This window comes from Centroberyx gerrardi, chromosome 8, assembly GCF_048128805.1.
Source record: "Centroberyx gerrardi isolate f3 chromosome 8, fCenGer3.hap1.cur.20231027, whole genome shotgun sequence".
In the NCBI taxonomy this organism is placed as follows: domain Eukaryota; kingdom Metazoa; phylum Chordata; class Actinopteri; order Beryciformes; family Berycidae; genus Centroberyx; species Centroberyx gerrardi.
This window is the reverse complement of record NC_136004.1, coordinates 16,318,053-16,333,906: the sequence shown is the minus strand read 5'-3', so window position 1 is coordinate 16,333,906 and position 15,854 is coordinate 16,318,053. Positions and strand designations below refer to the sequence as shown.

Here is a 15,854-nt window from a genome sequence, read left to right as displayed (position 1 = left end):
CTCTCACTCTCCTTTACCCACCACCCTCTCCAACAATACAAGTTTTGGAGACCATCTAATACGCTCATTTTGGCTCCTGTCAATATACAAGTCCATTGAACACAATGGGCTGACATTTTAGCTGAGTTGACTCGGCCTCTGATTTGAAGTCAGTTAATGTGAGTTGTTCTCTGTTGAATGTATTCTGAATGTGTCACAGCAACTGTCATCAGTACTGTTTTGTTGCAGTTTGATTTTTTTCCCTCAGTCTGTGTGAGTGTGTGTGTGTGTGTGTGCGCGCGCGTGTGTGCGGTCTGTTATTTCCCCTGAGCTCTATGTGAGAGGCATTCCCACCTCTTTGCCAAGAAGCTGTGAATATCAGCTCTTCTATGTTGCTCAGCTTGTTTTTTGTTTTATTCATTTGAGCCAAAGACAGACAAATAGTGGAGGCCTTGTCAGAGAGGCACGACGGTTTTCATGTACAAAGAGAATCATAACTCACCACCAAACCAGCACCCAGCCCTCCCCCACAGTCTCCCTCCCCCCTCTTTGTAAACTTGCTACTGTAGACTGAATCTGTTTTGCTCCTACTGCCAGAATTGACGAGCTGCTCCTGACTGGGATACGTGCGAGAGACTGGAGTGTAGACAAAACACTGCGAATCACTGAGAAAACTTCACCACAATGTCTGCTGGGATATGTGCTTCAATTGAACCACACAGCAGGGTGTTATGGGAAATGTATGCCATTTGATATCTGGCAGAAATACGTCAACCCTTAAGATTATGAGCCTTTATAACATGTAACATATACGCCCCATTCGGTTGGCCATGTAAGCCCATGCTCAGTTTCTGGCATTGTGATCTCTTAAGTCATGTGTGAGTGTCCGTTTGGTGAAGAGTGACTGGTCAATGTTGAAATACTTAACTTATTTATAAACGTAGTGTCCTGTAGAGGAAGTTAAGCTCCATATTCTTGCTGTTGGATAATAATAAAAAAAAAATGTCAGATGTGATTGTACTGCCACCTAGTGGTGCTCTGTTGCTATGTCAGTGTTGTACTCAAACTATGGAGGCGCTCTAAAAGAAAAACATGGAGGAAAAAACTGTGTGCAAGTGTTTTATTTAAAAAAACAATAAAGGAAAAACAAACCAAGCGTACTTCCTGGTGGTTAATTTTACATTTAAGGAATGCAAAATTATAAAACAGGAATACAAAAATACAAACTTCTGCCTATACTGGATGTTCACCAACCTTTAACTATGGTTTTCCCCACGTTTCTAGTCTCAGTGTTTGTTCTAGCCATTGAATGAGTTCAGAAGAAAAGACACAGATCTACACACACACACACACACACACACGCACGTACACATAGATGCAGTACACACACTCACCCATCTGTCTGAGGTTAGGTTGTGATCAGATACCAGGTTTGGCCTCACAAACACACAACCAGTTTTCAACTGCCACAGTTGGCAACACCTGGGATGTCTGTGAGAAAAGGCTGGCAGAAGTGCGCCAAAACATTTGAGCGTAGATCCCCTTCTCCTGTGATCCTGACAGTCATCCCCCATTTAATCCATGAGACTTCAAACTCAGTCTAATGCCATCCTCATGAAGCCACCCACAAGGACGGAGTGTATCCAACAGCTTCCAGTGGAGAGATCCTCGCTGTGTGGACAAGAAAGACTTCCTCCTAATCTCCTCTCTGTGATAGTTGTCTCTATAAGGTCATATGGTGCAGCAGTGACCCTTCACTTCCAACAATCTGAAAGGTTAAATACACTGTTATGGCCTTTGAAACAACTATTATAGTGTACTAAAGATAAGAATAATGGACAACTTCTGTCCATGCTATACCAGAATACTGAAGGGTGATAGCCCAACTATCTGGTCATGGCTTTACATGTGCTGAATGTTTATATACTGTATGTTTCTATGGTTCATGCTACAGTATTGTCACTTTTATCTAGTTAATGCGCAGAGACTCATTCTCTTACCACTTAATAACAACATATGTGGTCATCAGAGTGTTAAAGATGAGGCTCTTCAGAAGCAGCAGCCTCATAGCCAGGAGCGTCACCTCGTCCGTCCACCAGCCGACATCTGGAGGTCAAACATATGGAAAGACTGTAAGGGTCACAGTTATGAATGGAGGAATTTTAAAATGGTCTACAGACAATTCGATTTTACCTTCTCTCACGTCATCGTCGTAGCAGATATTGTCATCATCATCATCTGAAATGATAACAATTCATGAAGGTTTAAAATGGAATGCCACCCATTTTAAGAATTCACATATTTCTGTGCCCCGGGACAGTTCAGTCAATACTTGTGAACATGCACCACTCTTTCCTAAAGGTGGAAACTGGCGAACTGACCCTTGAATTAGTGATGTTACTGGGATGTCAAATCTGGCACTGCTCCATAGACAATGAATGGGGCGCTGACTTTGTTGAGTTCTTGCACCCAAATGAGTTTTAAAATCTGGTTCATATCTGTTAGCAGTGCTAGAATATAAACGATATAAACGCCACATTCATTGTCAATGGAGCAGCCCCTGATTTTACATCCCAGTGACATCACAAATTCAAGGGTTTTCTCTCTCGTGTTCACAAACATTGACTGAGCTATCCAGAGGCACGGGAATAAAATCTTACAATTGGTGGCATTCTCCTTTAATGAGTAATGTAAAATGAATTATAGTATTATAGTATAGGAATTACAGTAAACACTATCATGATCCTGACCTCTTCACCCATGCATAGCCTCAGCCTTACCTGAGAAGGTGGCGTGATGAGTCCTGATGACCCTGGGGTGTTGTCGGTGGCTCACAAAGCAACTGTATGACGGCCAATCACTGGTCGCCACTGTAATTGTGGCCACGGCGCTGCGGCTGCCGTCCTGCCTGTCTCTGGCGATGCTGTAGGGGGCGCCGGGCAGGTGGCCTTGTGACGACGACATCCAGCTGACCTCGAGGTGCCCTCTTCTGAGGTCACTGACCACACAGACCAGCAGCGTCCAGCCCAGCCTTTCGCCCGACAGGTGGACCGGAGGGGCCAGAGACGCCAGCACATCACCCTCCACCCCTCCTGCCCAGGGACACAGAGATGATTACAGTGTTAGGATGGAAAAGGGAGAAGATGGAGGAAAGAAAGTCAGAGAAGTGGAGACCATGCACTGGTCCAAGCATCACGTTGCAGTAAAGTACAGTATAAGTGTGTAAATATGTAAATGTTGTAAAAAGTTGTTTTTGCAAAGTGCTGTTGTCATGTGAAAACCTCCTCACTCTAATCTTGGTGATTTTCATATTTTAACTTCAGCTGAAGGATTCAGTGCTCCTTTATGGGTTGAGAAAATTCTACCACCATTGGTGTTATGAAACCTGTTCAAAACCCACTGGATGAACTCAAAAGTGCATTGAGGTCAAGCCAAAAACTAAGCTTTTTGTCTTAGTTCCTGAAAGACAATTTGGACTTACAAGGTCAGCGATAATAGGCTCTTTCATAAGATGAAATGGAACTTTGTTGCTTATTGGTTCAGCTTATTTTCCAGAAACCTCTGTTATAAATGATCAGCTCTTACCTGTCCATAAATAGATGATAGGAAGGTAAAAGAGACCTCTGGATGGTTCCGTCATGTCAGTCTATCTGTGTTGGTAGCAGGTGAAGAGTGGCTGAAGAGCGTTCTTCTGTGATCACTGCCTTGTGTGTGTGTGTGTGTGTGTGTCTGTATGTGTGTGATCGCGCATGAGTATGTGTGAGTGTGTAAGGGGTGGGAGGGGTGGTGGCATGCCGTTGGGTTGTGCCATGGCACGAAGTACTGGCAGGAGCAATGCATCGTGGGGGGATTATCAGCTCCCAATCATGTGACCTTGGACCCACTATGGAATCCCCCCAGAGAGAGAGAGAGAGAGAGAGACAGAGAGAGACAGACAGACAGATTGAGGATATGTATCAGCCTCAGAGGGAGTTATCGTATTTATCTGCATATATCAGGAGGACAGGAACCCAGTAAAGGACAGCAATAAGGAAATAAGGACAGTAAACAGCTAAAGAGTCAACACAGGAGACACACCTGCTTATGGCTGTTAAATCTGAGGTGAGAAACTGATCATATCAACACACCCGGGGCAATAGGCAACACCTGCACACACACACACACACACACACACACACACACACACACGCACACGCACACACACACACACACACACACACACACACACACACACACACACACTAACCAAGGTGGTTATGGTTTGCATATTAACCACCTGGCTTTATGACAGTCTGAATATAAAATCTAATAACTGTCTATTGCTATGTACACAAACACAATACATTCATTAACAGCAGTTGGAACATCTAATGATATTCTTTAACAAATGGCAAGTTAACTACAGTGAACATCTCTCTCTCTCTCCACACGCACACGCACGCACACACACACACACACACACACACACGCACACACACACACACACACACACACACACACACACGCACACACACACACACACACACACACACTAACCAAGGTGGTTATGGTTTGCATATTAACCACCTGGCTTTATGACAGTCTGAATATAAAATCTAATAACTGTCTATTGCTATGTACACAAACACAATACATTCATTAACAGCAGTTGGAACATCTAATGATATTCTTTAACAAATGGCAAGTTAACTACAGTGAACATCTCTCTCTCTCTCCACACGCACACGCACGCACACACACACACACACACACACACACACGCACACACACACACACACACACACACACACACACACACACACACACACACAAGCAGTTATTGGCATGGGCAGTAGGCGGGAGCTTGAAGAGAAAGTGAAACCTAACAGTGGAGAGACGAGGGAAGGATGACACAGCTGAACTGAGGTAAAACAGAAAAAGCTTTTTTACATTTCTTTTAACACATCTCCTCTAAAGAAGGCACAAGGTAATCCTATGGGACTGTCTGCACCTTGTGCTTCTTTACAGTGGGTAAAAGTCTTAGTGAAATTGTTGATTGTTGTCACTAATATAAGCAACGTGCTGTTAATCCTCTCAGCATGGTACAGCATTACTACCGCCATGCAGCCCCATCTGAACTGTAGCTGTGCTGCAGCAGCTGTTATGTTACAGCAATAGCTCTGTCACCTTGTTGTGTCCGCATGGAAAACACCAGTCATGTGGTTAACTTGTTACATGTCTGAGTTTCCTTCAGGATGAGATTTGTTAAGCCTAGAATAGAACCTGAAGTTAAACTTAATTTGACAGAAGATCCAGTGCAATGATTTCAGCTCAGTCAGGAAAAGTTTGATGTTTCTTTCTAACACAATGAGCATCATTTTTTTATTTTCAGTTTTTGATGGTTAGATGGTACAAAGCTCGTTGGACAGAGTGAGAGCCGAACCTTCCCTATGATACAATAAACAAATATCTACGCAGCAACAATGGAGGCACGGAGATTTTGGCTGGTTTGGCAAGTAGCTTCCTGGCTATTGTCACCTGATTAACTATGCGTACTGTCGACCAATCAGAGCCTTCATTAAAACCTGGGTGTAGGTGACCTCATTTACACCAGGAAGTAGATTGGAAATCTAAATCAGTTTGATTCTGATTCTGCTGACAACCAGAGGGAGAGTTTTTCGGTGCTGACGGTTATAATAATTTGGGTAACTTTACATTAACAGGTCCTTTGTTACATTATACCATGAAATTGAGAAATGCAATGCTCATTGCACTGGACCTTTTTAACCCTTAATGTACAACCCAAAAACTCCCATAACCTGGGTCAACATGACCCATTATTAATTTCTTATGGAAAATTCATAATATTATTACATTAAATGTACAGTAAATATACAGTAGACATACTTTTCTGTAATGCCCCACAATTTGGCATACTAATATTTTCTGTGCTGAATAGATCTATGTATGTCTGTAACATCTTAAGAATTCATATATTATATATTCATATGGTCTAGAACAGTCTATAAATCAAAGCCAATGAATGAGAGACTGATTTTGTGGACCAACAGAATGTTTGTTTGAGTTACTTTACCAAAAATTAACTTTATTTTATTTTATGGTAATGCTGTCAACTCTGAATCAGAAACTTTACCTATATCCCCAAAAAATCCCCCTGGATGCTCTCCCAGTCACCTTCACCATCTTTCCAAATTCATTTTCTATGGAACAGCTCCAGATTTAACACCTGTGTTGATGTCACACATTAGAGGATTAGGTCTTGTCTCCACTGGCATCTTTACTGTCTGCAGAGTTGGCCACTAGCTCCGACTGTTGATATAAGAAGTAGCTGCCTCTGCTGTTGACAGCTGGAGACAGTTTTTATAACTACATCTGTGTTTGCATAGCCCACTATAACTTCCTGCTGTCACACTGGTGGTATTTTTGTCTTTACTCAACTCCCCCAATCAGAAGTAATGTCACACTATCATCAAGCCCGTTGTCAGCTCTGCCAATGAGAGACCATCCTGGCCTAGCTGACACCAGTGAATTATGGTCTACTGCCTTATTTCAAGCCACTAGATTATGTCATTCAGACAATGAAACATAAAACTCCAAAGAGGATCAAACGTATACATTAGTGCCAAATTGTAAAAAGTTCCACTGAAGTTATTAACTCACTAATTTGGATGTCAACTGGCATTAGATTTGCATTAGTGAGTTGTGCCTGGCCACCACCACTTCCCCTCTGTTGAGACGTAAAGACCTGCCTCCACAGGGTCTTTTGAAAGTCTGATGTCATGAGCTCCCTGCTGCTCTGCCAGTCCCGGACGGTGGACTCTGGGGGTTCCTCTGCCTTCTTTTGAGAGATAAGAGCCTTCCTTTGAAGAGAGCTCTTTGAAGAGAGGCAATTGGTATTTCTCTGCCACTCCTCGAGGCTGAACATTAACTCAGCCTGAAGTTGTTTGATTTTCACCTGGCACAGCTCAGGAGCCTGCTGGTGGAGAGCCTGTTGAAGTAGAGCCTGCTGATGGTGCCTCATCTGCAGTAGCTCCACTTCCAAACACCTACAGGCTGCGGCGACTCCACTTCTCTGCCTCCACCCTGACTCTACCAGCCTGGGGTCTTTGGTGGCTTCAAGCACAAGGCTTCTCTTTCCCTCACTTTCAACCAGGGCCATGTGGAGGAGTTCAGTCTCTTTAAGACTCCACACCCTATTAATCTTCAAGTCAGATGTTGCTATGAATTAATTAGGAGCTCCCTCCCTGCCATCATGGTGGTATACCATCATAATGGTATACAGTATATGGTAATGGTAATATAGTTTCAGTTGAGTGATCACCATGTCATGATGCACCCCATTTATTTATTTTCCCCCTTTTTTAAAAGTTATGCTTTTAAACAGAGTATTACTATATTATGACGGGCCAGTTGGGACTGATTTTATGTTTTATTCTGAGTTTTAGAGACATGCTGCCGAATGTTGATACTATTTATAATTTTTGGATGCATAATTACTTCTGGAGGTCAGCAGAGATATCCAAAGCTTCTTGATTATTTATGTGAATAATTTCCCCCTCAAACAACATTTCTATGAAAGCAACTACAACACCATGTAATGATTAAGCCCCTATGACTCCTCTCCCTCAGTTATATTAAGGCTGGCATGGTTTGACTTGGTTTGCGTCTCTTATTTAACATGCTGCCGAAAAAACAGTGGGATTTGAAAATAACAAGCACTCTGGCATCTCAGATCAGTATGCAACATGAGGCTCCGCATAAGAAAACATCAAAATAAACAGCAGATACTGTAGAGCTATTTATTTATGCTATTTATAAATAACCAGTAATCCTTCATATTCTTTCATTCAGGTTTGTCCAGGTTTTACGGTGAAGACGGTGGCTGACAGACCACAACACAAACCTGGCCAGAGGTAAAGTATTAGTTCTCTAACTTCTGGCTTGTACTGAACTGTACTAGACTATAGCAATAACACAGGTGTTGTCTTAATGAATGTTGTTCCTCTTTAACAGACTGCTGTGTCCTTTATCCTCCACTCCCGTGTTTCAGGCTCAAGAAAAAAAGGTCCTGGAAGTTTCACATCATTAAGTTTTCCAGAGTTTTTTTGCTCCAGTCACATTGTGACAGTGTGACAACCGGACAACTCCCACCGTAGTCAAATACCCACCTCAGGTGCTCATTAGTCACTCCTCATGTTTGTTATGTGACAGAGTGATTTCAACACTCGCTGTCACCTCAGAGAGCTATATTTTCTATCAGTGGGTGAAGGACATTTCCTCTACAATGGTCTTGGTGAGGTTGTTAGTGCTGTCTCTATTCCAAGCGTCTCTGGTTGGGTCTCAGCCCACCCAAAGTCCACGACAGGCGTCAAGCTCTCCCCAGCCCACAGGAGAACAAACTCCTTTGAGTACTGGCAACCTGTCGTTCCCCTGGAGCCGTCTGCGCCTGCCTAGGTACCCTTCCCTTCTTTTATCATAGCCAAATATATAAAATTGACAAAGAAAGTTTTGGACCTTCAGTATTTTTGGAATCACTGAGTAAAATAGCAACGTGCGCTTCTTCATCTTAGGTACATCATTCCCCTGCACTACCACCTCCACCTGCACCCCGACCTCACAACTCTCAGCTTCACTGGCTCAGTGCAGATCCAGATCCATGTCCAGAACAACACAAACTGGGTTGTATTACACAGTAAGGGTCTGCAGATCTCCAAGGCCACCGTTTTGGACCAGAACCTAGATCATCTGTCTGACCAGGTAATTGTGAATTCAGAGCAGTTTTTCCTTTTTTTGCCATTACCTACAATGGACCCACAATACAGTCACGTTGATTGTACTAACATGTCTAAGCCCGATACACATCTCTCTATTACTAGAAAATGAAATTGGAGATGTTTGAATCTGCTCTGCTTATCTCTGGGTAGGTTCTCCCTGTTCTCCACAACCCTGCCCATGAGCAGGCAGCCATTTTCTCTCCCAGGGTGCTCAGCGGCGGGCAGAAGTACTTCCTATACATTGAGTTTGGGGCAGAGCTTGCAGAAGGCTTCTATGGCTTCTATAGGAGCAGCTACAGAACCAGTACTGGAGAGACCAGGTAGGAGTATGTACATTGTCTACCTTGATACTTTCACCGCTCACAGCAGGGCTGGCAGAGCTTCACACACACACACACACACACACACACAGTGTTCCTCAGTCTAACTATACAATACTTGCTGACATGGCTGTCTCTTTTCAGAACCATAGCTTCAACTCACTTTGAGCCCACTAGCGCTCGGATGGCTTTCCCCTGTTTTGACGAGCCTAGCTTTAAAGCCAACTTCTCCATAAGGATCAGGAGGAAGCCAGAGCACATTTCCTTGTCCAACATGCCTATAGTGAGTGTGTTGCATATGTGCAATTTTACTACATGAATTACTGTACATGTGTGTGTGAAAGATGCTTGGTTGAAAGAAGGTGCTTGTGTTAAAAACATTACTGTATATTGCAGGAGAAGACAGTTGAAGTGAATGGTGGCCTGCTGGAGGACCACTTTGCTGTGAGCGTAAAGATGAGCACATACCTAGTAGCTTTTGTCATCTGTGACTTCAAGTCTGTCACTGCAACAACATCTTCTGGGGTTAAGGTATGGAATTGTTTTCCTTCATTCAATTATAGAAAAAATGATTGCATTTTCTCAGTTGCAAATGTCTTTGTTATGCCTCTGTAGGTGTCCATCTATGCTGCTCCTGAGAAGTGGCAGCAGACTCACTATGCTCTGGAGGTTGCTGTCAAGATACTGGACTTCTATGAGAAGTATTTCAACATCCTCTACCCGCTACCCAAACAAGGTAAGCTTCTATTTAGCTTTCTACGACCCAGCACGGCATTTCCCCTCTGGTCCGCAATGACTATGTCTCTCATTTTCTCTCTCCCATGCTCTCTTCACCCTGTTGTTCTCCTCTCCCTCACTGTCTTTTCCCTCCCTCAGATCTGATAGCCATTCCAGACTTCGAGTCCGGTGCGATGGAGAACTGGGGTCTGACCACCTACAGAGAGACCAGCCTCCTCTTCGATCCCCTCACATCCTCCGTATCTGATAAACTCTGGGTTACTATGGTGATCGGCCACGAGCTGGCCCACCAGGTGAGACTGACAGGGTGTTTGCACTCCAACAAGAGAAAGAGGATTTACTCTTTTTGCTTAGCTTCAGTGGTTCAGATGTTCATATCTGGGCACTTTATTACATAAATGGTGAATTCAGAGTGCTGATCCTCTTTTGCCTGCAGTGGTTCGGTAACTTGGTGACCATGGAGTGGTGGAACGATATCTGGCTGAAAGAAGGATTCGCCAGATACATGGAGTACATTTCAGTGGAGGCCACCTACCCTGAACTCAGAGTGGTATCTGCTATGTTTTATCTGACAGTTTAGAAAAGCTCATTGATTAATATTAATAGATTCATATTAAAGGAAAATCCCACCCTAAAACACTTTAACACTGTTGGAAAACAGCTTGGCGATGAACCTTGTGATGACTGGAAGAGGGTGAATAATTTACAACCACTGGTTTCAATGCTTGAGAAAATATTTTTCTACTGTATGAACACATTCAAGTTTCAGTTGCTTGTTTCCTATATGAACTGCAGGTTACATAAGAAAAATATCATTTCAAATATTGAAAAAAGTGGTTGTAAATTGTTCTTCCTCTTCCAGTAATCAGTAATCTTCCAGTATTCATTAATGTGTGTTTACTTGAAAATCCACAAAATATCCAATATCCAATATCAAGCTAAATCTACTCCTGTCATGTACACACATACTGGAGTAGTAGCTAAATGGAACAAGTTCACACTTGTTCTCTGGCAGTTGTCCAAATGCATTCTGGGAAATGTAGGAAATCACTAACTGAAGTAGAAGTAGACAAGGCAGGTTGAGGGAAAGTGGGTATAATAAAATGGTAAACAAAATAATTCCTGGAACGCATTGAACATCACAGATACACTGATATATCAGTGTCAGAGTATTCAAGGGTGGAAGTTTCCTTTAAGCTCAGGAGAGAGGGATGATGATTCTACTCTGTGCACAATCTTGCAGGAGGAATATCTATTGCACACCTGTTTTGCAGCAGTTGGTCGAGATTCATTCAACTCTTCTCGGCCAATATCCAGCCCAGCGGAGAGCCCCACTCAGATCAAAGAGATGTTTGACACAGTCTCCTACGACAAAGTATGGTTTTAATCTCACGCATGTCTTATACTTTTAATCACACAACTGTCAGTTGACAGCATCAGTGTGGTCAATGAATGATAGAGCTTTATCTGTATGGATCTATAACAACAAAATCAGTGAGAAACAAATAATAGAAAAATAGAGTATCTTTTTATGAAACAGATAGTCCTGTTCCTCAGTTTTTATTGGTTAGATCACATTCAAAATGTTGTAAAATACCTGATAAACTCACACCTGTGACTGCTTAATTGTTAATTTAAATATTAACGCTCTAACCAATCACCACTCATACTGGTACAATAACTACATTGTTTGATGGAAGAATAACATTTCATTATTATCATCATTATTATTGAATATTTGTGTTCTTTTTCCACATGGCGCCCAATAACGCTGCTGAACTGTTCTGAAGCCAGTGTAAAGCATGGCTTCTAGTGGCTTATGGCTTAAATAAAGTCTTTCCCTGTCTCTCCCATCAGGGAGCGTGTGTACTGCACATGCTTCGACACTTTCTGAGCGACGATGTGTTCCAGAGTGGGATAGTGCGATACCTCCGCAAATACAGCTACAGCAACGCACGCAACCAGGACCTGTGGGACAGTCTGGCTAATGTAAAAAATAACAAATAGCACAAATTACATGTCACATACAATGTTATGCCATGTCATGCTGTAGTCAGTCTGGTCAGAGATTTAGAAAGATACACATTGATTCAGTTTTGTTTTGTTCCTCAGACATGCTCAGAAGAGGACTTTGTCTCAGGAAAACACTGCTACAGCAGCGGCCAGGCCTCCAAGAATGCGGTGAATAAACATACAGTGCTTCTCACCACCTCACTGACCTGATCTCCCCACATCAGATGGGTTGCCTCAATAACTTTCATACAGTTTAGATGGTTATTACTGACCTTGCATCACTCTGCATTCTTAATCACTTCACTTCTTGGTGCGGTTGCGTGATTCGACCTCTGCTTGGCTGTTGTGTCCTGCAGTACCTGTTTGCAGGGGAACACCTGGACCTGACAGCCATGATGAACACCTGGACTCTGCAGAAAGGTATTCCCTTGATCACCGTAACTAGGAAGGGCTCTCATCTTCTGCTTAGACAGGAGCGGTTCCTGAGGTCCATCCTGCATTCTGACCCTCGCTGGTCCAGTCTGCAGCAGGGGTGAGCATGCACATTTTATTTTCTTTCTTATTCACACACATTTTTGTTAGTACTCTTCTGTTAACACTCTACCTAACTCTTCTGACTTTGATTTTAGTAACCTGCGAGGCTAAATTAAGGTTGCATACTCAAAAATAATATTCTGCTCTCTTGTATAGTTACCTCTGGCACATCCCTCTAACATACAAGACAGACACTTCCAGCACCATCCACCGACACCTGATGGCAACGCACACAGGTAAGGGGGAACACAGCTCACATACAGTGGTGTATTTATGCTTTTCTATTATGTGCCATTTTATTTGTGTGTTTTCTGATCTTTCTTTGCGTTTTTTAATCTGTTTTACTGCTGCATTTTGTACTTGTTTTGTGAAGCAGTTTGTAACACTGTTAAGAAAGGTGCATTACAAAAAAGCTTACAAAAATGCTTATTATTATTATTATATTTATTTTTTTATTATTTATGTGTCATCTAGACAGAGTACACGTAGGAGAGGAAGTGGGCTGGGTGAAGGTGAACACTGACATGACTGGGTATTACGTGGTTCACTACGAGGGCAACGGCTGGGATGAGCTGACCAAGCTACTGAGGGAAAACCACACTGCTCTGAGCTACAAAGACAGGACTCACCTGATACACAACGCCTTTCAGCTGGTCACGTAAGCATGTGTGTGTGCCTGCGTTTGTCTGCCTGTGTGTGTGTGTGTGAGAGAGTGAGACAGAGAGATGACGAGAGACCATTTTTGTCTGTATGTCTGTGTATGTAAAGTTACAGGTAAACAAAACAACTTCCCGCCTGAAATGGCACCTAATCTGAAACTTTTTCAAATTTTTTCCATGTCTATAAAGGGCCGGTCGGCTGTCGCTCGATAAAGCCTTAGACCTGATGGGTTACCTGCAGTTGGAGACACACACAGTGCCTCTCCTTGAAGGACTGGGCTATCTGGAGGCCTTTTACAGGATAGTGGAGAAAAGGGATGCACATGATCTAACACATGGCCTAAGGGTAGGAGGACAAGCACATACAGAGATAACCACTAATCATTCTTGCTTCCATGATATGATAAGCCAGTGTTAGTACAGCTTGAGTCCATGTGTGATGCTGTTTGTCCGTGCTCTGGTGCAGAGGTATATGCTGCATTTTTTCCGTGAAGTCATCGACCAGCAGACGTGGAGTGACAGGGGCTCTGTGTCGGAGCGACGGCTGAGGTCAGAGGTCCTCTCCCTGGCTTGCCACCTGGATGACCCTCCCTGTCTGGAGCGGGCGAGGCAGAGCTTCAGAGACTGGCTCCAGTCCAACGGGACGCTCAAGTCTGTCTGTTTTAACACGCATCAATATCTGTCACCATGATCACTGATACAATTCACATTATTAAGAGCAGCGTTTCCCTGTGCTAGGCTGGACCGCATCAATTGATATTCCATTGTGCTCAAGTGACATTAAAACTCATCAAACCTGCCACCGCGACACAAGCCCTAACATGCATATCTCTGTTTGTGTCTACTCCAGCCTGCCCACAGATGTGGCAGAGACAGTGTATTCAGTTGGAGCCCAGGACGAGCATGGCTGGGCCTCCCTCTTCCACACCTACACCATCTCCCTCTCTGAAGCACAAAAACACAAGATCCTCTCAGCCTTGGCCAGCAGCAGAGACACCAACAAACTCCAAAGGTGCACACTCTCCCCTCTCTGTACTTGAGTCTACTTTTTTGCACAATAGGTAATGGTGCCACCATGTGGTAGAAATGAAGTGTTGTATCACAGTAGTTCTCCCAACATTAAACCACTTGCTAAGGTTGGTGTTTTGCTAATGGATAGTTTTTATTCTCGGTCAGTATTGTAGGTAAATGACATCAAATGATGGCTCTTGGCAGATAATGTGGTGTTAATACAGAGGGTTGCAAGAAGTGCGATGTAGTCACCAAAAGGTGTGTGTGTGTATGTGTGTGTGTGTGTGTGTGTGTGTGTTGTAGACTGCTGGAGCTGGGTCTGGAAGGGAAGGTGATCCGTTCTCAGGACCTGTCCTCTCTCATCCTCATGGTGGCCAGGAACCCACAGGGGCATCACCTCGCCTGGAACTATGTCAAAAAGCACTGGGACACACTGGTTCAAAAGTAAGTACAACATAACAGAGTTATTATGTATACCATGACAAAGGTTTCTTGACCTTTTACGCTAAGTAACCCCATGTAATGGTCTGAAAATGTATTTTTCCTTTTGAAACATTAAAATTACATCACAGCAAGTACATATTATACTGTATAAGCAATGTTTTTTAGTCATCAAGCTGCTCTTGTGAGCTGGTCTCTGAAAACTGTGTATAGGCCAGTAAGACTGCATGCCTTTTATAGTGGGTCCTGTGCAGTCCAATAGTAATTGGCACCACTTTTAGATTTAAGAATGACGCTCAGATCTTACCACAACCATTTGACTTTGATCAGGAGTTGTTCTAGGGGCCCCATTTTAATATCAGGGGGGCCTGACTCCAGGAAAGTCTGGCATAACATTAGATGCATATGTAGAAAGAGATTTTGGTCCATCACCCTCCTCTCTGTTATCTGTCTGTTCTGCAGGTTCCAGTTGGGCTCATTTTGTATTATAAACATCATCATTGGCACCACAGGACAGTTTTCTTCTCCAGAGGAACTCACTGAAGTAATACTCTCTTGTACCTTCAACTATTTTCTATAACAAAATGTATGTTAGCAGTGTTGCCAACATAATGATGTGACAATATCTGTAAATTGCATTTGGATAGTTCATGTTTGGCTGTACACTTTTCAGTCTAAATGTGTGTGTGTGTGTGTGTGTGTGTGTGTGTGTGTGTGTGTGTGTGTGTGTGTGTGTGTGTGTGTTCGACCTCCAGGTGCAGTTGTTCTTTCAGTCCATCAAAGAGCAAGCGTCTCAGCTGAGAGCTACTCAGGTTGCCCTGGACAACGTGCAGAAAAATGTTCTGTGGGTGCAAAGGAACTTAGGAACTCTGAGAGACTGGCTGAATGAACAAATGAACTGAAAGACACGAGGACAAGGAGAGGTGCTGGTCGAGGGATGCCACAGAAGAAATATTTGGAAATAGTTTGAATTTATATGTGCTTTAATTTGGAAATCTTCATGCGCTCAGCACTACAGGAAGAATTCATACGTTTTTACATTTCAGGGACTTGTTATTTGTTTGAACAATAAACTTCACTGGTGGAACTGAAAGCCTTTGTGGCAGCTGCACAGTAGTATGTGTGAGGAGCTAGTACATGCAGGTTATCATTATGAGTGTTGTGTACATGTGTGTGCCCATGTGCATGTGAGAGAAAGACAGCGAGACAGAGAGAGAAATTCCATTCCAGACTATCCACAAGCAAATGCTGAGTTAATGGATTCTTCACCAAATAGATTATAAAGGAGTTCATTGTCTCTCCCTATACTTCTTTGTGTGGTGTGCTAACTTAAACATATCTTTGTGTGTGTGTTTGTGTTTGCGTATGTGTGGGGGGGCGGCGGG

At 43.2% G+C, this 15,854-nt stretch overlaps 2 protein-coding genes across 2 annotated transcripts; one reads left to right on the top strand and one right to left on the bottom strand.

Moving 5' to 3' along the window:
• Positions 1–1,293: 1,293 nt before the first annotated feature.
• Positions 1,294–3,697, bottom strand: LOC144539584 (uncharacterized). The gene is made up of 5 exons (XM_078284976.1): positions 3,565–3,697; positions 2,760–3,071; positions 2,173–2,217; positions 1,980–2,085; positions 1,294–1,747 (listed from the first exon to the last, which is right to left on the bottom strand). Coding segments are annotated over exons 1-5 (519 nt in total). The 5' UTR covers positions 3,620–3,697; the 3' UTR covers positions 1,294–1,746.
• A 1,153-nt stretch (positions 3,698–4,850) lies between these two features.
• erap2 (endoplasmic reticulum aminopeptidase 2) lies at positions 4,851–15,776 on the top strand. Its single transcript, XM_071899639.2, has 22 exons — positions 4,851–4,884; positions 7,831–7,892; positions 7,993–8,433; positions 8,550–8,736; positions 8,904–9,073; positions 9,218–9,356; positions 9,470–9,604; positions 9,689–9,809; positions 9,950–10,104; positions 10,248–10,361; positions 11,055–11,186; positions 11,669–11,800; positions 11,924–11,992; positions 12,181–12,356; positions 12,515–12,594; positions 12,833–13,016; positions 13,207–13,363; positions 13,484–13,668; positions 13,868–14,029; positions 14,332–14,472; positions 14,932–15,013; positions 15,225–15,776. Exons 3-22 carry the CDS (start codon positions 8,264–8,266, stop codon positions 15,369–15,371), a joined length of 2,838 nt encoding a protein of 945 aa, XP_071755740.2. The 5' UTR covers positions 4,851–4,884; positions 7,831–7,892; positions 7,993–8,263; the 3' UTR covers positions 15,372–15,776.
• The last annotated feature ends 78 nt before the right edge of the window (positions 15,777–15,854 follow it).